The sequence below is a fragment of the Desmodus rotundus genome, chromosome 9, assembly GCF_022682495.2.
Source record: "Desmodus rotundus isolate HL8 chromosome 9, HLdesRot8A.1, whole genome shotgun sequence".
NCBI classification, from domain to species: Eukaryota; Metazoa; Chordata; class Mammalia; order Chiroptera; family Phyllostomidae; genus Desmodus; species Desmodus rotundus.
The window spans coordinates 104,005,526-104,026,921 of record NC_071395.1 but is presented as its reverse complement, the minus strand read 5'-3'; the positions used below and the strand labels follow the sequence as shown (position 1 = coordinate 104,026,921).

The following is a 21,396-nucleotide window of genomic DNA, read 5'->3' as shown; positions in this document are numbered from 1 at the left end:
GGAATGCTAACAATCAGAAAATCAAACCCAGATTCTACTATGCTTATGGCATGCAATTTATGTTATTTAAGTAATGGGTACATGGTTGACAAACCCTGAATAAAAGCTTTTTTGTCTTCAATGTTCTAAGTATTATGAACTCAAAAGATACAATGGGATCAATGTTCACAGTATATTTGGATTGGGGAAATTATTTTCTGAAAACAAAACAAAACACCCAGCTAGGTTATCTGTAGATGCAGATGAATGGGTCTCCTAGGTAGGCTTTTATCCATTAAATAAAAGATATACATTAGGCCCAATCTTCTATGATTCTGGTGTGGGTTATATAAGGAAAAGTATGAGATTTAGGCCCCAAGGTTCCTCACTGTAATAAAAGCTGTAATTAAGGATAGGTCCCTCCAAAAACTCACTTTGGTCTTTTTTTATATGGTTGTTGAGGTGGTGTGACTGCCTTTGGTTCTGGAGAGTCTGGGGGAGATGGATCCCCACCAGGAAGCTCTGGAGGGAGAGGGAGGTCCGTGAGTAAGTGCCGTGGCCTTTGTTCCTTCTCCTTCTTTACTGGTTTTGAAGGCAGAGTTTCTTTTGGACTAAACAACAGAGATGAAGAAAAGAAAAAGATTGCAATTACTTAAAGGATATACAAATAAAACTTTCAAAGATTAGAATGTCTGGCTATTTAAAGATTACAACGATTTTACTTTTAAAGGAAAACAAGCCCTGTAATACAAGATAAGAAAAAAAAAGTGTTTATCAAAGTTAAAGATAACTTGAATTTTACAAAGAGAAATCTATGGTATATTAAAGAAACAATAAACTTTTTTACAATATACTTGTAGGTACTTTAACAAACTATCCTTTAATGTCCTTCCCAAGATTCTATTTGGATTTTTACTGAGATGAAATGAAACACAAGAAGTAATCATCTTAAATTTGCAAAGTATCACTGCAACTCATGAAGTCAGCAAACCTACTCCATTATTTTAGCCAGCAAAGATTTAAATAAGAAATGAGAGCTCAACAATGTAAAAAACACTATTATTGCTGAAGATGTGGAGAAAACTTGGAAAAAGAAATAAAGGTAAACTGGAAATCAAAATTAGTGAAAAATACACTCACTTATTACTCCATTGGTTTGGATGCAAAAGACAACCATATCTGAGCAGCCAAAATGAATAAATAACTCTAAAACTAAAAATATAAGGAGAAACAGTCCAAGCAACTATTTCAATATTATTAAAGCAGGTAAAGTAGAAGGTCTCTCATGATAATAAGTTACAGTAGTAGTGGGAAAAAAAGAATGGCTTTTCTGGAATAGATTAGAAACCTCAGCTTTGAGATCAATTTTTTAACTATCTCAATTTATTTATGAGTAAAGTAAGGATTTTGTGTAATGCATGTCCTTAGAAAAGATAGTACAACATACTAATTCATGCCTACAAATAAAACCATCTTACATAGTAAGCCTTTTCTGTTCCATCAATAATCTCAAAAGGCTGAAACGGATGTGAGAATCCTCCACTTTTTGACAAGTGGTCATAAAAAAACATGTCATTCTTTTTCTTTTTAAAGCTCATTGTGACTTAAGCACATTTCCATTCACAAAAGTTGCTCTGAGTTACCTTTGAAGAGCTTTATAAGATGCCTAGTCAGGCTTATAATTTTGCTAAACAATACTTTTTTTTGGAAAACAAGCTCTCTGGGTAGTTACTCCCATCAAGTTGGTTCAGTTTAACATACTAATTTCTAGAGGCCAGGTATATGTAGTTGATAACTACAGAGGATGGAGGCTTAAAATTCTTTCAGGAATACTTCCACAGAACCATAAAGAACAGTTCTATCCCTTGCAATGTACCCGTTTAAAATTTTTTTATTTATTGATTTCAGAGAGAGAGAGAGGAAGAGGGAACAAGAGAGAGAGACAAGAGAAACATGGATTTGTTGTCCCACCCATTTATGCACTCATTGATTGATTCTTGTATGTACCCTGACCGGGAATCAAATCTGCAACATTGGCATATCAGGACAACACTCCAACCGAGCTACTTGGCCAGGGCTGCGATGTACCTCTTTGAAGCATACTGCTGCCCTTTGTGTGTTAAACAACCTCCAAAGCTAAAACTTCCTACCAATTTTCATCATTTATTTTTTTATCCTCACCCAAGGAGAGAAAGAAAGGGGTGGGGTGGGGGAGGGGTAGAGATGGAGAGAGAAACACCTATGTAAAAGAGAAATACTGATTGGCTGTGTTCCATACATGCCCTGTGGTGTACAGAACGATGCTCCAACCAATGAACCACCTGGCCAGTGCCCAATTTTCATCATTTTAATCTCTTGTAAATCAGAATAGAATCTAGATTAGTTTGTACTGTATCAACCAGATGGGAGTGCAAAGAATGATCTGAAACTCTGTTAAATCACCGATAAGAGATGAATTTACAACATTACAATTTGTACTACGTTTTTCTACCCTGGGGACAAGCCTATTACCAGGGAACTCTTGAGTCAGGTTACAATATTCATTTCAAATTTCCCCAATTTTTCAGACATTCAGGGAAAGAAAATTTCTCACTTATCAACTTATGTCAGATAGTCTTTTGTATTCCTCAGAAACTATTTTTTAATTTTATTTTTCAGTTACAGTTTATATTCAGTATTATTTTGTATTAGTTTCAGCATAGTGGTTAGCAGAATATTTTTTTTAATAAAAAAGATTTTATTTAGTTAGTTTTAGACAGAGGGAAAGGGAAAAAGAGAGGGAGAGAAACATCGATGTATGGTTTGCCTCTCATGTGCCCCCTACTGGGGACCTGGCCCACAACCCAGGCATGTGCCCTCCTGATTGGGAATCAAACCAGCGACCCTTTGGTTCACAGGCTGCTGCTCAATCCACTGAGTCACACCAGACAGGGCAGAATATTCTTTATAAATTTCAATTCTTCATGACTCAGAAATACATTACTTCTTGGTTCTGCTTCACTAGATTCAAGTATCTGAATTCTCTCACCATCATTTTATGTAAGTTCAATCTATGTTTTGTATTTAAGGTCTTGTTTTTCTCCAATGTTTACTTTATAGGTTCAAATATAATTTGCTGCTGTGAAAATATACATTGCTCCAGAAAAAAATAACATTATTAGCACTTCTTTTTCCAAAAACAATGAGTATTTGACAGGATGTGTATGTCTTATTAATTCAAGGCATACAAGTAGAATACAGGTCAAATCCTGTTTCAACAAATTCCAATGTTCCAAAAACCTTGGAATAACGATGGCCCATAAAAATGCAATAAAACAACATTATGGTCTTTAGCCTTTAGTGTAAGGCACTCAGTAAAATATAGCTCTATACGGTTCTGAGGGACATATGGATACCAAGAGATTTTTTTTTAAATTTTTATTGTTATTCAATTACAGTTGTCTGCCTTTTCTCCCCATCCCTCCACCCCACCACCCCAGCCGAACTCACCTCCCTCCCCTGGATGCCAAGAGATTCTAACACAGGGAAGCAGACACTGAACATCTAAGTCATTAAAGATTCAATAACAGGAAGTGTTAATCTACCTTAATATCAGTACTTCCTCGTTCCCCATTTATACCTGTAGACAATTCACACATATGGTGAGTAGGCTGCATAATGTTCATGTATAAAAATTTACAAAAAGTTGCCCTGGCCAGTGTGGCTCAGTGAGCTGAGTACAGGCCTGTGAACAGAGAGGTCGCTGGTTCTATTCCCAGTCAGGGCACATGCCTGGGCTGCGGGCCAGGTCCCCAGTTGGAGGTGCATGCAAGGCAACCACACATTGATACTTCTCTTCCTCTTTCTCCCTCCCTTCCCCTCTCTCTAAAAATAAATAAAATTTAAAAAAAATTTATAAAAAGTTGCCAAGATCCAGGACTGCCCAAAGTTTAAGTGTCTCTTTGAAATTTATAATGATAGGATTCAATCTGTACAATGTAAACATCTCTAATATAAGTCATTGTTAAAAAATATTTTAAAAGAAAACTATTTAAAAAGAAAATTAATTTCCTCATAATTTAAAAAGCATAAACTACTTCAAATATGATCATTTATCCTCTTCCTCTTAAAGCAGGTTGCTTAAAAAGTGATTTATTTTTACAAACTTCAATTAAAAATTTGAGTTACTACATTAAAAATAGGGACCAGGCATTCGATTAGCAAAATCCTAAATCAAATTTGAATGCTCATACAGATTCTTTCTTTTCTATGGGAGCTCAATACTTTATAAACAGCCTTTAAGAATAGTGTAGACTCTACAGAAGCCTAATAAACTCCAAATGAATAAGGCTATCAAAATATAAAGTAAAATAAAATAAAAAAGATTTTAAAAACCCTATGTGGATAACTGAAACTTTAAACAGTATGCAGATGATCTCTTTAAAAGAAAGAGATCCTAATGAACAGCTATGTTCGTGAAGAATGCATTCTATTGAAGTAGGTGTTTGGCAGCCTTTGCTTCCTGTAGCCAAGATTTGTAAATCATAAATCAGAAAGGCTTTTGCAATACCATTAGTTAAATTCACTCCTGCATTCGATACCAGGTAATACACTCCTGTCCAATCTATATGTTTGAAAGAAAATTTTCATTCTTTCCCCAAAAGGATTTTAATTAGAAGACGACAAATCCACCCTGGCTGGTATGGCTTAGTGGATTGAGTGTCCACCTGAAAACCAAAGGGTTGCCAGTTTGATTCCCAGTCAGGCAGGGCACATGCCTGGGTTGTGGGCCAGGTCCCCAGTAGGGAGTGCAGAAGAGGCAATCACACATTGATGTTTTCCTCCCTTCCTCTAAGGATGAATAAATGAAATCTTAAAAAAAAAAAAAAGGACAAATCTTCTATACAAGCTTTATATAATCCATGTGCCAAATGATTTAACTACATGCCCCATGTCATTTCACACAAGCCTTGACTCTGGCTCCTTCAGCAGTTTTACTTATTCATTCAAATAACCAATATTTACTGGTTGCATTCTGTGTACCATGTGTAAAGCACTGTGGGCAAAAAAAGATGTATATCATATTCTCAACATTTAAACTGCTTCAATTTCATATAAGATAGAGAAGACTATGAGTGAAATCCATGTGCAACTTTCAGATTTCTTCCTGAAAAGATTTTTTACATAAAAATTATTTTTCATGTGTGAAAAATAGGTACAGCTGGTACATGAATAGAGTGACATCCCCCCCCCAAAATATATATACATATGTGACCAAAATAACCATCTTGAATTTAAAATTAATATATAATGAAAAAAGTGGTAGAAATCTTCATTTCCATTTTTCTACCTTTAATTATTTACTTGTATTATATGTGAAAAAATTGATAATAACCATGCATTTAAGAATAATTACATTGGACTGAAATAAAATATATAGACTTTCAGAATCAGAATTGATATATAATAAAAACAGTTTGCTCACTTCATTCTCTCTCATAAACATTCTTAAAGATAGCCACAAATATTCAACTAAGCACAGAACGGTCTTACTTTACCCTTCACCCCAATCTGAAATATAGAAATCCCTATGTGCCATTTATCAACATCATTCCATATCTGAAAATTTGCACTCTACATGACCCACAGTAGGTAGTAGGTAGAGGCAATAGTTATTTGGTTAGCTAAATAAACATTTCAAAACAAAGATTCTTAGCCACATTAATATCGTTCTAGCCACTATATAAGTTAATATTTAAATGAAGTTCTTGTGGGTAAATAATGGCCTAGGGTCCCTTTGGATGATGTTCAACTGACAATATTACTGTTCCAACAAAAACTATAAAACCATATAGCCTGTATCTCTAAGTATATTGTGTACCTCAAACAAACTTTTCTACATAAATTTTGGGTTCTATTCTTTTCCTTTGTACTTCTCAGAACGTGGCAGAATTCATAAATACCTATTAATATTCACCCCACAACCCCCCATAACAACCTACTAATATTTTTAAAAGCACATGGAATTTTTCTACAAAACCAGATTTACCACCATGAATAATATTGGAGCCATTCTTTTAAATAGTCCCTTTTTTTCATTACACTTGCACCTTCTTAAAAGCACAGATGGTAGTATGGAAAAGTATAGATCTGAAGGGCTGAAATGTATCACTGTTCAAATTACCTATGTCATTTGGAAAGTAATGGAGGATTGGGAATTGGTCTAGGATACAAGACCAGTGGTGCTTATTTTTGTGCTTAGTACAAAAGTTCAGTGCAGCAAACTAAACTCATATCCTAAAGAACAGGAGGGCAGGGTCTCAGTAGAAAAAAATGGTAAAACAAACACTGTTATGGCATATGTCACTGCTAAATCATGTTTGGTGGTACTTGCCTAACTATTCCTGCAAAGAAGTTAAATAAAACATATTTCCTAATGCCTTCCATAAAATCAGATTCATGCTTCATAATCATTCTATCATTTCTCAATACTCAGAGGACACATTAAAATTAGAGCTTTTCCCATCACCCCATTGTAAATTTATACTCTAATTAGAAAATATCCTACATATTGTTCCTACATGATAACTATTTTTTTAAGAACTTTTTGAAATAAACCTGGTTTATTTTTCTCCTAGATCAGGAGGAAAAAAAAAACAGCTATAAAAGACATTTTGGGGACCACTGACAATATTCAATATTATTTATATTGTTATTGATATTATTAGAGACATACTCCAGAAGTGTCAAATATCAACAGTTAAAGCAAATGTGGCAAAAAATGTGGTAAATCTAGATGAAGCATGTAAAGGTGTTAATTGTATCATTTGTGAGCTTTTAAAAGTTTCAAAATTGCACTGGCCAGTTGGCTCAGTAGGTTGGAGCACAGTCCTGTAACTTAGGGGTTCAATTCTGGTCAGGGCACATTCTGGGTTCAGTCCCCAGTTCCAGCGAGTACGGAGGGCAACCAGTTGATGCTTCCCTCTCGCATGATGTTTCTCTCTCTCCCTTCCTCTCTCTAAAAAGCAATGGAAAAATGTCTTATGGTAAGGATAAAAAAAAAATTTGCAGCATAAAAATTTAAGGAGAAAAATAGTATTTTTAAAAATTGAATCAGAATTAGCCTTATTAGTAAATAAACTTAAGAGTTACCTTTAGTAATTCTTCCTAAATAATATCATAAATAAGGATTTTTCCACTGAAAACTGATCAAAGGCATTTCCTATTCATAAAAGCATTCTAAATAGCCATGCATTAGAGTAGTTTTAACAAAGTTTGAGAACAAAAAATGTATTATACTTAGATAAAGTAGGTTAAGTTTTCTCAGTTAACTGTGGGACTTACCTATCCATGTCATCTTCTCCAAGTAGTAAGGGTGGGAGGGGCAGAGGAGGCAACGTTGATGTTTTTAGGTGTGGAATAGCAGCTGTTACAGATAATTGAGTCTTCACAGAAACCTGTACAGGGGGCTGAGAATTTGCCTGAGAGGACAGAGTAGATGTCCTTGGGTGAGGAGAAGGGGGCAAAGCTGAAGTACTAGAAACAGGAACCTGACTAAATGCTGGTTGGGGAGGAGGCAGAGGTGGTTGCTGCGGAACAGCTGGTAGTGGAGGTAAAGGTGGCAAAGGGGGTGTCTGAGGTGGAGGGGTAGTAGTTGGTAAAGGAGGTGGAGAAGAAACTGTGGGGAGAGGTGGAAGGGTTTCCTTTTCTGATGTCTCTGTCTCTTTTGGAGTAACAATCTCCTCCTTCAACACCATTGGTTTAGAGTCTTTTGTTCCCTCTACTTTCAAATCTTTAAGAACAGGATGCTTCTCAGAGTTCTCATCCACCTTTACTTTCCCTGTATCTAAAGAATTTTTGGCCTCTGCATTTAGATGTGTTACATGCACTAGTTCAGTATCTGGGGCAGATTTTTCCAATTTTAAACCTCTGGGTAACTTTTTAGACTCCAAACCTGTATCCTTAGTCTCTACTGAACTGTTCTCTTTTCTAGCCAAAGTAATAGGTGAACCCTTGGATTCCTTTCCATCCATTTTTGCTGCAGCAGCAGCTGCTGCTCTTTCCTTCTTCTTCCTACTGAGTTCAGCTCCCAAGCTGGAGTTCAATGGAAGCCTGACAGGTGAGATACTGGAATGTCGACTACGTGACCCGGATCTCTTCTTTTTACTATGGGAAGATGAGTGTCTTGAGTATGCAGGACTTCTACTTCTAGACTTCAAGGATTTCCTAATGGAAAAAGAAAAAGGCAGTTTAATGAATAGGCTATAGCAATATAAAGGTAAATACATCAGTTATGGAAAACTGTAACTTAAAAAACCCACTCTTGCCCTGGCTGGTGTAGCTCAGTGGACAGGGTACTACTGGCCTATGGACTGAAAAGTTGTGGGTTCGATTCCCAGTCAGGACACATGACTGAGTTGTGGGCCAGGTTCCTAGTTGGGGGCCTGCGAGAGGAAACTGATCACACATCAATGTTTCTCTCCCTCTCTTTGTCCCTCCCCCTCCATCTAAAATTAAATAAATAAAGTATTAAAAACAAACAAACAAAACCCACTTTTGAGCCCTGGCCAGGCAGCTCAGCTGGTTAGAGCGTTGTCCCATGCACCAAGGCTGCAGGCTCCATCTGGGGTCAGGACACATACAAGAAGCAACAAATGAATGCATAAATAAGTTTGAACAACCCATCAATGTTTCTCTCTCTTTCCCTTTCTCTCTAAAACGCAATAAAAAAAAATTTTTTAAGCCCCACTTTGAATAAGTTAGCAATCTTAGAAATAGATTAGGTATCACATAATAATAAACCAATATTGGTTCATTAATTGTAACAAATGTACCATACTAATGTAAGATATTAATAATGGGGAAACTGAGTGCCAGGACATATAACTCTGTGCTATCTTCACAATTTTTCTGTAAATCTAAAAATATTCTTTAAAAGTTTATTTAAAAAATAGGTTAGAACAAAATCTTGTATAACAATATATTTCAGGCCTGGCTGGTGTGACTCAGTGGATTGAGTGCTGGCCTGTGAACCGAAAGGTTGATGATGGTTTGATTCCCAGTCAGGGCACATGCCTGGGTTGTGAGCCAGGTCCCCAGTTGGGGACGAGTGTCAGGCAATCACACACTAATGCTTCTCTTCCTCTCTTTCTCCCTCCCTCCATCTCACTCTAAAAATAAAGAAAATCTTAAAAAAAGAACATATTTCAATCATATAACGCTAAAAATTATTTACCTTAAGGAGGGCAGATTGATATGTTTCCCCATGCTAGAAAATACCTATATTCACAATATTTACTTTTAGAATTTTGGTTGAAATTTCTGATAAAGTGAAAACATAAGTCACACTTTATACTAAAGGTGAGTTATATTAATTAGGAAATTGAAAGTACCATAATTAGCATACCTCACCAAAATGTAAATTTTTTAACTAGAGAACTATTTAATGGGCAGATCCCAGGAAAAGATTTTGTTCCTTGTATCCTCAGTTTATAATTAAGTTGTGCCTATACTAAACAAACCCCCCAAATATGAGTTAGAACTTAACAAAATATATAAACTGGAGAAACTGTCTTAACAAAATAATTTATTAAAAGTTCCCAAAACTATAATGGCTTCTGATACTTTCAAATATAAAATGATTTCTAATCAACCTTTTAGGGACTCATAAAGCAAAGCATTATTATTATTATTATTATATTTAAATCCTCACCCAAGGATATATTTATTGATTTTAGAGGTGAAGGGAGAAAGAGAAACATCCATCGGTTGTGTACCGTATGTGCGCCAACTAGGGATGGAAACCAGAGCCCTGCAACCTTTTTGGTGTATGGAATGATGCTCCAACCAACTAAGCAACCCAGCTAGAGCAAGCAAGATATTACTGCATGTTCAATTTATTTTCATTAAGGAAGGATGGGGAGAAGTGAAATCTAATCTATGAGGCAGATTATTCTCAATTGAAACCCAACTCTAATTCTTTTTGCTTTTTAATACAGGATAATGTGCTTAGGCTTCAAGGTGACGGACGGGGGGGGGGGGGGGGGGGGGAGGAGGGGGGGGCGGCGCTGAAATTAGCACTAAAAGTATAATTGAACAAAATATAATTTGCCCAGTAGTCCAAAACAAATTGTTTCCATTCCAGATCTTCAATCTCTCTCTTCATCTTTAATCACTGGTAAGACTGGCATGAATCAGAATGTTTCAAAACAAATAACATATATCTGTAGGGGAAACAACTCACAGGATGTTAACCATGGTTTTCTTACTGTTTTTTGGAAGTTTGCTCTGAAAGCTTCGTTAAAATATGAAATTATTAGATTCAAAGTACTCAAAACAATAATGACAGCATACATATGAAATTAGGATACAAACTATTGAAAGTAGTTAAGTGGATTTACCAAATACCCACTTACCTTTAAGAAAACTGTACTTCTCTTGTAAAAAACTGGCTGAAACAAGGTTTTCTCTGAATTATAGCTGGGACAAAACTAGCACCTCTATCCCAGGAAAAACTTTTAAAGTCCCAAACACTAAGTAATGTCAGAAACCATGCTATACAAAGCATTGTCTCTATAATCTTTCAGCTTGACTAAATCCTAAGGAACTTTGCTAAACACCCTTGAATTTCTGAACAGAAGCCTATTGTTAATGGGATATCTGGATGGCCATATACTTAAGGTACTTTTATGATACAAATGCTATATTTGAGACCCAGATGCGCTCTTCAAGGGAATAAAAAAAGGGGTGGGGAGTGACAACAAATAGGTAAATTGAGGCAACAATAAAAAATTTGTCTTAAAAAACAAACGTATTTTTCCACCCTGGTTGGGCTGGCTCAATGGATTGAGGGCCGGCCTGCACATCAAAGGGTCTCTGGTTTCATTCCCAGTCAGGGCACAAGGCTGGGTTTGGGGCCAGGCTCCCCAGTACGGGGCACGCAAGAGGCAACCACACATTGATGTTTCTCTCCCTCTCTTCCCCTCTCTAAAAATAAAATCTTTTTTTAAAAATGCATTTTCCCCCTGAATTAAGTTAGGTTCCACCCATCTAAAATGAAATTGCTACTATTAATCACTACGAATTTGGTAAATGCAAAGAGTTTGCATTTCTGCCAAAGCATTTTGTCTTTTTAATTTTGACTCTCGACTCAGGGTGGGGGTCAGGAGGGGGGTATAAGGGGACTAAATGGTAATGTTTAAAAAAAAAACGATTAAAAAAATCATTAAAAAATAAAAATATAAAAATTTTGACTCTCCCAAAGGTAAAACACACAGAATACCAAAGAGAGGATCTGTAAGTTCCTCTACTCTTACACTAAGAAATTTTTGTACTTAACTGTTTGGAATTCCAACGAATGAGGAAAAATATGTAATCCACAATACAAATACATGATGGTTTTTTACCAATCAACAACTAAAAATGCACACAACTCTAGGATTATTATGTAGTACTTATATTTGTGCCCTATACCATCATAGTGTGTCTCTTCTTTGTTGATTTGTTTTTACCATTTCTGCACTAGTTCCAATTAAGTGAATAGAAGAGAGAACTTGAGGTATGAATCCGAAAGGAATCACTGCAAAGCCACAATTCTCATTGAATCTTGTTTTAGTGTTTTAACCTCAACGTACTTCTATATTCCCAAACTCCACAACAATACAAATTCTCAGAATAGCCTTATTAAACTACTCCCTCAAAAAAACGAATATTCTGAGAATATTTCTTAGGGTTCCTTAAAAAACTAAGCAACTTTACAAATGGTACACACTTAAGACATCCATTTCCCTATATATAAATTTTAGCTCTCATTAGTAGTCAACTCTAGCTAATGGTATACCTGTTAAAGCATTTATAGATGTCAGCAACTTACTTTGAGATAAATCAAAACAAAAGATGGACTGATGGAGAGATAGATACATATAGACATAAAACATATAGCAAATATTAATTGCAGAATGCAAGTGGTACAAAGCTCTGGCCAGGTAGCTCAGCTGGTTAGAGCCATCATCCTGATTCACCAAGGTGTGGGTTGGATTTCAGGTCAGCGCACATACAAGAACCAACCAATGCATCCACAAGTGGAACAAAATCAATGTTTCTCTCTCTATCTAAAAAAGTCAATAAAAAAAATTTTTTTTAAACAATACAGATGATACATTTATGGATCCTCACTACAATTCTTTTAGCTTTCCTATGTTTGAAAATTTATAATAAAATGGAGGAAAAAAAGACTAAGGAACTTCAGACCCTGACAACTAAGAACTCTGCAGCTTGATCAATTCAAACTAATTTATGAATAATTATATAACTTTAAGTCAACAAAAATTATTCATATTGGCATATAAAAGATATGCATTTTTTTTTCAGATTAGAATAATTTCTCTATTGGTATTCAACAACATTTTTCTTTCTCATAGAATTTACTGACTGGCTCCAGGTACCAAGCATTGTGCTATGAACTCCATATTTACTAATTTAATCCTCACAACAACTCTAGAAGTTGTGGTTATTATTCCCATTTTACACATAAAAAAACTCAGGCATGGAGAAATTAAAGTATTTGCTAAAGGACACAAAGCAAGATTAGGATTCCCCTCAGGTGTAACTCCAACGCCCACGTTCTGCTTCTGCTTCGTGGACAAAAAAAGTGAGTCCACAAAAAAGGAGGTACATTTCATCATCTACAAACAAGAACAGTTCCTGTTCATTCTAATAATTAAATTTCAAACTAACATGCCTTTCTTGCAAAAATAGCACAGTAAGGGCACTATTACCATTTTTTAGAGAAAGGTTTTGAAAATTGTCACTGGTCAGAGTAGGTCAATGGTGATGCTGTAAAGAAAATCAAATTATCGTTGGAGCCAATTTCCACTAGGCTCTACCATCAAAAGGAAAAAGGACTAATCAGCTGAATTTCAACTAGAAATATCTGTGAAAAGACAGGAGTCTTTTGTAAGCGATCAAATTATTGTCAATTAGGAAATAAATAAACTTAAGTTTGAAGCCTCAGTGAACAGAACAAATGGTAGATGGCCTAGGCAAAGAGCCTCAAGATAATTCAAATGAAAATTTGTCTCTAATCAGGTCCAATTAAGTCTAAAGTAGTAATACCAATGTCACTTAAAATTTTAAAACAAAGCAACAGAAATAGCTAGAAAAGATTGGAAACCAGTATCAACTCTATGCACTTAACAGAAGCCTATGATTTTTCTCACACAGGAGCTTGCAGCTGAGATCCTGCTACTGTAAGTACCTACCTTTAGCAGTTCTAGGCATTAACTTTCCCCACTTTTCAAATTCTGGGTTCAGAAAAGACCAGATTCACTCACTTGAATGACTGACCAATAGTAAAATGTTCTTAGTCAATAAACGATGGAGATTTCAACAGAACATCGCTAATTGCCAGTTCCTTATAACCCACCTTAAGAAAAGACTGTTAGACAAATTGCTCACCTGGGGAGTGGACTCCGACTCAGAGAACGTTTGCTGGTGAAAGGGCTGCTGGATCTGCGTCGACCATAGGGACTGGGTGACCTCCCACTGTAAGAGCCACTCCTTTCATAACTGGACGACCGTCTCCGGCTATAGGGACTCACAGACCTCTGCCGTCTACTGTATGGACTGGGTGACCGGGTGCTGGACTGGTAGGCCGAAGGCTCCTTGTAAGGTGGGCTAATAGACTGCCTTCTTGAGGTACTTCCAGGACTCTTCTTGTACGAGTCATAATTGCTGGAGGTGTGAGATCTTGGGGGACTAAGGTCATAATCTTGGCCATAAGAAGCTCCTGAAGGGCTATCATCTTGCTTGGGGCTGTCAGACCATTTCCTGTGGGGACTCCTGGATCTCCGTTTGGGGCTGTCCACTGTTTTATAACTTTTGGGTGTTTCCCTTTTCCGATGACTTTTACTCCGGTCTTTGTGCCCAGACTTCAACTCACGTTCCTTCCGGGCCTTCTCCTTGTGGAGTTTGGACGACCTGGATTCCTTGTTGCTGCTGCTTTTGGAAATCTGTGCCTTCCCATAGTCGTCATTTTCCTCATTTGAACGCTTTGAACTTCCTGATATCCGGTCCTTCATCGATCCCGACTTGCTGGAAACTTCCTGGCTTTTTTCTTTTTCTGTCTGTTTACTTTTTAGTAAATCCCGGGAACGTCTGTGCTGGTGGTGACGATGTTTGTGCAAGCGGTCACTTCGATCAGTTCCACGACGTTCATCATTCTCCCTCCTGTCTGGTTTGAAGACTATGTCGTCAGAGAAGGTATCTGAATCAGAGCTGATGTCATCATACTCCACCAAAGGTTTGATCATTGTACCCAAAGGTGCTGCTTCGGGGGTCACCAACCCCATGTCTTTGGAGTGCTTGGACTTGTGCCGCTTGTGCTTCGACACCAAGCGGTGACGCTCTCTGCTGTTGGAGCTGCCACCTCCCGAGGACGGCTGCAAAGTTCCAGAAGCTCCTCCACTCCCGTCCTTCTTGCCCCCATGTCTCTCTGGATTGGGCATCCCCTTTCCCCTGGCCTCAAAAGGGGGAAAAAGTTCCCCAGCACTCCGGAACGTAACCCCCACCCTCCCCCCAACCCCAACCCCACGCCTACCCAAGCGCTCGCAGCAGGGGGTGGGGAGGGAAGGGACCGCGGCGCAGGCTCCTCCTCCCTCCCGACTCCCGGGCACCCTCCTACATGAGGTGGGGGTGAAGGAGCCAGGGAAGGAATGAGAGTTCCTCAGCAGAGGAGTTGCGAGACGACCGGCAGCCGCTCAAGTCCGTCTGCCCTCCTCCCCACGCAGGGCCAATCCTCAGTCCCGGGGGCCGGGGAGTCGAGGAAGTAGGAAGCCGACGGCCCGGGGCTACAGGGCCGACTTCAGCTCTGAAGCCCTGGGAGGACTGCGCGGGCCTTCCCCCCTACCCGGTAGCCCGGCTCGGGGTGGCTTCCTGTCGCTCGGGTTCCACGGCCTAGGTGCCTCACACCGCCTTTGTCCCTCGCTCCTGAGGCAGCTCCTTTTCCTGCCTCCGCCTCACCTCAACACCTCACACACTCACTCACTCCCTCGCAGACTCAGTCACACACTAGGTTAAACCGAAACGGCACTTGGAGGAGGGGGAGGGGCAATCCCAAGAATGTCGCGAGAATACTAAGCTCGCGGTACTTCGTGCTTCCCTTTCACCCCTCTCTACCGCTCGATCCAAAGGACGCGAGAGCACGTACCGGGGACCAAACGCGATCCTCCTTATTCTCGCGATAAGCTCCTCGCTTTCCATTGGATCAAAGCTTTAAGATACGGAGTTAGGAGAATTTTTTTTTTAATTCAAAACTTTATTGATAACTCTTTGAAGAAATACTCGGGAGACTCCAGCGCAAACTATTTTTTTCGTACCATTTAACTACCAGGAATGTTAGACGGGACAAAGGTCTCAAAGTCTGGGTGGTTCTTACTAAATGTTACTCTTGCTGTTAAAATGTAGCACGGTGTTTTGCAAATCAGCTGTAAAAACAGGGTGAACCCTGATCTGTGTGACTCAATTTCTTGGGCGTGGTCTGCAACCCGAAAGTTCCCTGGTTCGATTCTCGTGAGAGCACGTGTCTGGGTTGTGGGTTCGTCCAGGTAGGGGTGAGTGCGAGAGGCAACCGATCCCTGTCTCACTTTTGCACCCATGTTTCTTTCCCTCTCTCTAAAAATAAATATAATTTAAAACAAACAAACAGGGTGAGCTTGACAGGACCTCAACCAGCCACTGCAAATAAATCAACAGTGTAAGTGACCAAAAAGTGTATGTAAGCAATGGCTAAACTTCTTCCCTTGGTGCTTGAGACATGTATCCCATGTCTCCTCGTTTTATTGTTGCAAATAAATAAAACTACCTCGGGACCTCTCATCTCTGAATGGAGCACTTCAAGCCACAGGCCTCTTGAGTTCGGCAAGAGGATGAAAATAAAGTCTACAGGACACAGGGCAAATGTGGGGACATTTCTTCCCAAGTCCCTAAATAGTAACAATGCTTACAACTTATATAGCATAAAATGCGTGCATTATCTCTAATTCTCATACTACCCTGCAAAACGAGATAGCCTCATTCCTATTTTACAGATAAGGAAACCCAGACTCGGAGAAGTTAAATAACTTACTCAAGTTAACAAAGTTAGTCAAGCAAGTGCTAAAGATGAGATTCACATTCATGTCTTATGCTAAGGTACAAGCTCTTTCACTGTGTGGCACTCTTTCCAATTGGCTTAAAATATAAGAACCTGAAAGCTCATCACCTCTTGGGATCATCTGTGGCTCTTCCGGAGTTATTGAGCTTTTTATCTTCACACAGAAGATTATAACTATGAACAAGAAAATCATAATATTTATGCATAAGAAAAATAGCATCTTACAGTGCCTCTTATTTTTTACTTTTTGAAACTCCTTTGCGCACATTAACTCCTTCCATCTTCACAACTCTCTGAAATAGGGTTGTGTATGATAGGAAACTAAGGCACAGAAAAGTTGTGACTTTTCCACGCTTATTCATTCTTTTCTTCAACAAATTTACCTGTGATATTTTAAGGCCTTTCTCTGTGTAACAGTGCCCAGTAAGGGCCCTTAAAGAAGATGTAGACAGTATATTCATACCAAAGATATATGGTGAGAATGATACAGAGCACTGCCTGGGTTCAAAAGGAAGCTGGGAGTATTAAGAGAAAGCTTTATAAAGGGCAGTTGAGTTGGGCCAAGAAGAATAGATAGGATGTGTATGGATCAGAAAATTAGGAGCCAGAAAACATTCTAAATGAAGATAAAAGGATCTACTCTCAAAAAATCACTCCCTGAAAATGGTCTTGTTGCTTTTGGTTACATGGGTACTAAAAAAAAAACTTTTACTTTAAATGTTTGAGGCCATAAATCTTGATTACAAATGGAAAGGACCAAACTTTTCATGACAACTTCTTTTTAAAAAGATTTTATTTATTTATTTTTAGAGAGAGGGGAAGGGAGGGAGAAAGACAGGGAAACATCAATGTGTGGTTGCCTCTTGTGCACCTCCTACTGGGGACCTGGCCCACAACCCAGGCATGTGCCCTGATTGGGAATGGAACTGGTGATCCTTTGGTTCCTGGGCTGGCACTCAATCTACTGAGCCACACGAGCTAGAACTGATGAGAACTTTTTAATCATCTATAGAAGTAGTCAAACTAATGCTATCAAGAGAAAAGAAAGAGAAAAACCAGGGTAGAATTAAGCACTAGAACTCAGGTGTGGTAAATTTCCATCATTGCTGCAAGAGGGCCTGGATGTAAAGGTCCCCACCAGTGTCTGACATAATGGCAGATGGTATGAGATTTAATGGGCCAATTAGATGAAGTTACTGGCCTGTGTTATTAAACATTGGCATGAGTTCAGATAAATTACTCTGATTTTTTTTTTTCTTGTGAAATCGAGTTTTTGACCCAGATACACCCACACCCACAGTAAAATGGAAAAGTGGGGATGGCAGAAAGAATTACGACAATGTGTCAAATAAAATCTTGAAAAATAAAATTTATCATCAAAATTAAACAGCATTACTTGCACTTATAATTATTAACTATCTGTTTGTTACCTATTGAAACAGATTACAGACCCCTAGTAAATGAATGAATGAATAAATGTAGCTTTATACTGAATTTGTATATCTTATATTTTTATACCACTTTTCAATTTTCTGCCTGTCAGAAAATTGGTGACCCTTTGGTTCACAGGCTGGCACTCAGTCCACTGAGCCACACCAGACAGGGCTATTGTCCTCTCCTTACCCTACAGAAAGACTGTTCCTATGTGCATATTGAATGTATTTCTTGTTTAATGATATGTCTTAACTATCTTCTTGAGTACAAATTTTTGACAATGTCATTTAATTTGCATTTTTAGATGAGAAATTATAACTTATTTTATTCTGTGACCAAAATTTGGCAAAGTTTACTCTATTTTAAGCTTTATAAGGTTTAAAATTTTCTTCCTATAATTAGTATAGACATTATTGTTTATCTGTACAGAAAGCTTCCATGAGGAATTGTAGCTGTGTATCTAACATCGATACTTTAGACATGATAATAAAGTAAAAACTTTTTGAGTACTTAGGATTATTGTGACCAATTGTATTTGCAGAAGTCTAAATCAAATGAGCCCAGTCCTGGCCGGGTAGCTCAGTTGGTTGGAGTGTTGTCTCCATACACCAATGTTGCAGGTTCATTCCTGGTCAGGGTACATATGAGAATCAACCAATGAATACATAAATAACTGGAATAACAAATCAATAAACAAAAAATTACAAAAAAATAAATCAGATGAGCCTCTCAAACACTGGGTTTGTGTTTTCATATTTATATTACCAGTTCCTAATACACAAGTATTAGGTCTCCATAGATGCTTGTTGAATGACTTTGACAACAGAAAAGGAACATAAAATATGAATTGTTGGCACTCTCCCTCCTGGGAGCATGCTCACGTCTTTCTTCCCTCTCGGGGGGGTGTTCATCTCCTGAACTCTTAGGGTCTCCACAAGACTTGCAACAAGGGGAGCAATGGGCAGCAGCAGCTCCACCTGGGCTAATCCCTAGAACCTGTCTCCAAGGCCCCTTTTCTCTGACTTCCAGTGGGCCAAAGCAGTCCCACCTAAGCTCTCTGCCTAGAGTTGACAGTCCAGCAGGGAAGACAGGCATTGAACAAATCATCATGGAATTAATTAATTTTAATATTGAAAGTGTTATTAGATAGATGATAATGTACGCTGGCTGGTGTGGCTTAGTGGATTGAGTGCCAGCCTGTAAACCAAAAGGTTGCTGGTTTGATTCCCAGTCAGGGTACATGCCTGGGTTGCAGGTCAGGTTCCCAGTTGGATGTATCTCTTGCACATCAATGTTTCTCTCCCTCTCTTTCTCCCTCCTTTCCCCTCTCTCTTAAAATAAATACATAGAATCTTTAAGAAAAGAGAGAGAATAATAGAAGTCCGGATCAAGCCAGAGGTTAGAGAAGGCTTGCTTCTTTAGTCTATAGGAAGTTGAAATCTGAATGAGAGGGCCTTAGTGAAGTGAAGGGAGTGGGTAGAGAAAGGCCTCCTAGCAGTTAATATAGCCTTTTCAAGGACCTTGAGGGAGAAAGGAGTGCAGGAATTTTCTACACAGAAGAGAAAGCCAGTGTGGCTGGGCCTTGGCAAGGGCAGAAGAGCTGGATCTAGAAGGCTTGGTAGGCCCAGTAAAAGATTTGACTACTAGACCCAGGTACAGTGCTAGATAGCAGGGATTCAAAAAGGATGGGCAATTCCTGCTCCAAAAACTCTCACGTGGTAACTCAAAGGAATGAAGATAAGAGGAATAGACAAGAAATAAAGTTTGAACTTTACTTTCAAGGATCATGGTTAAAGATAACTTTGCAGCAATAAACATGTTCCCAGACATTTCCAAAGAGTTGTTCTTGTTAAATTTATGCTGTTATGCCTGCTCACCTGAACTGTATTTACTGAAGCTTTGTGAAGTGCATTTTGGAAGTGTGGGGAAAGTCTGAGACATGAGAACCAGCAGAAATTCATTGCTTAAGATCCTTACTGCAAACTAGGTAAAATCAAACTTTTCACCAGTTATTTTCAAGGGTGTGTATGGATGGAAAAAGAACGTTAAAAAAAAGTAGCCTTAATCATGTTAAGAAGTTTCACCCAATGCTAGCTAGCACTGTTGTATTTTAGCCTGGTTCTTAAGCAGTTCCGTTAGTCATGAACTAACATCTCGGTATTACTCCAAATTTCTTTGTGAGGATTTACTGATACAAGAGATATGACTATATATTCCTTGCAACTACAAGCTAAACTGCTTATTTTCACTATGATTACAAAAAGGGACACAGTCAATTGAACACCTTTGGGACCCTTTTAGTCCAAAATCTTCCAGATCTTCAAAAATATTGTAATTGCTCAAGAAATATTTCTTTAAAAAAAAGAAAATGGGAATTAAGTGTTCTGGGCTGGCTTGTAACGTGTTTCAAAGAACCAATATCTTTTTTATTGCATAATTATTCCATCTAGTATCTCAAGAAAACGTATTATCTGTAACAACATATTGCTGATACCAATATTTTTCGAAAACCTAGTCTTTCAGGAAAGAGAGCCAGGGATTTTATTTTTTTATTTTTAAAATTTAATCTTTATTGTATTATTTTCTCCATTACCATTAAGTCCCCTTATACTCCCTGCCCCCCAGCAATTACCACACTGTTGTCCACGTCCATGAATACTTTTTCCTCAATCCGTCCACTCCCTAACCTCCCCCCAGCACTCCCACACCCCCCTCCACCTAGCGATCATGACAGATGATAGCTGTCATCTATCTAGAAGTCTGTCCCCATTTTCCTTGTTAGCTCAGTTTGTTCATTAGATTCCACATACAAGTAAAATCACACACTATTTGGCTTTCTCTGACTGGCTTATTTCACTTAGCATAATGTTCTCCAGGTCCATCCACACGAAATGCCAGTTCTTCTAGTCTCAACAGATCACTGTCACTTGCCAAGCACCATACCCACCTGCCCTAAGTCTCAGACTACCAAAATCTAAGGGAAGGCAGGGTTGGTAGAATCTCGCGAGAACAGCAGTAACCCTATTTCACGATAGTTCGGTGCACCTCCCTTTCCTTCTCTCTCGCAGGATTACTGTTAATCTCGCGATCTTTGGGAAGTTCCGTTGGGGAAGATGGCGGCGGCCGAGAGCACCCTTCTCTTCTTGCCGCCTGGGACTTCAGACTGAACCTTCCTGGGAAGAGTGGGGAGTACTGGTGCCCTGCGTCCTGGGAGCCTGAACTAACTTGATTCCTCCCTTAGTGGTGGGGGACGGCTTATCCTCTTGGGTAGGACTCAGGCCTTCCCACTGTCAGGATGAAGGCTCAGGGGGAAACCGAGGGTGAGTAACTGAAGGGAAAAGCAGGGGGGCGCGACACAGCTTGGTGGGGGGGAGCCAATCTATGAGAGGAGCTGGGGTCCGATCCGTTCGCGAAGGCCACTCTCCCGAGGACGGAGAGTCCAGGAGGCGGGATTTGTGTGAGTTTTGATTCTGACTGCCTTCCCTGGTGGTGGAGACCTCCGACTTTGGGGTGATGGGGGCTCCCAACTTCCGTGAAGGTTTCCAGCTTAGATAGGGGCAGTTATTGGTCCGGAGGGCATTTTATCTTAAAATTATGGAAGACCAGGCGAATGAATATAAAACCATTCTTACACATCGTTCTAGAGGAGACATCTGCATAATATGACATAAGAACAATAATACAGAGCTGTCCATCAAAGTACTGGAAGGTGTTTTGGCATGAGTGAAATGATTAGATCCTTATGATATTAAAAGCCAGCAGTTCCCTAGAACGTCACCGTGTTCAGATCTTGTACTATTGTATATTTTTTAAAATTCGTTTGGTTTTCATCTTTTCAGTGGTTGAACTAACTC

The 21,396-nt window shown here is 38.8% G+C and overlaps 2 protein-coding genes across 10 annotated transcripts in view; one reads left to right on the top strand and one right to left on the bottom strand.

Annotated features, from left to right (window-relative positions):
* CDK12 (cyclin dependent kinase 12) overlaps positions 1-15,107 on the bottom strand; it is a 71,807-nt gene extending 56,700 nt beyond the window's left edge. For 5 of the 9 annotated variants that reach the window (XM_045182178.3, XM_045182177.3, XM_045182180.3 and 2 more), the window contains exons 1-4: positions 13,414-15,107; positions 8,513-8,581; positions 7,303-8,184; positions 414-590 (exon numbers count right to left, since the gene is read on the bottom strand). In XM_045182178.3, the coding sequence (XP_045038113.2) occupies positions 414-590; positions 7,303-8,184; positions 8,513-8,581; positions 13,414-14,462 (2,177 nt within the window). In that variant the 5' untranslated portion in view covers positions 14,463-15,107. The remainder of the gene's footprint in view (positions 1-413; positions 591-7,302; positions 8,185-8,512; positions 8,582-13,413) is intronic. The other 4 variants (XM_045182183.2, XM_024572913.4, XM_045182182.3 and 1 more) reach the window with 2 other exon arrangements.
* A 5,522-nt stretch (positions 15,108-20,629) lies between these two features.
* MED1 (mediator complex subunit 1) overlaps positions 20,630-21,396 on the top strand; it is a 26,331-nt gene continuing 25,564 nt past the window's right edge. Inside the window, exon 1 of the mRNA XM_024573050.4 lies at positions 20,630-20,862. Within this exon, the coding sequence (XP_024428818.2) occupies positions 20,838-20,862 (25 nt within the window). The 5' untranslated portion in view covers positions 20,630-20,837. The remainder of the gene's footprint in view (positions 20,863-21,396) is intronic.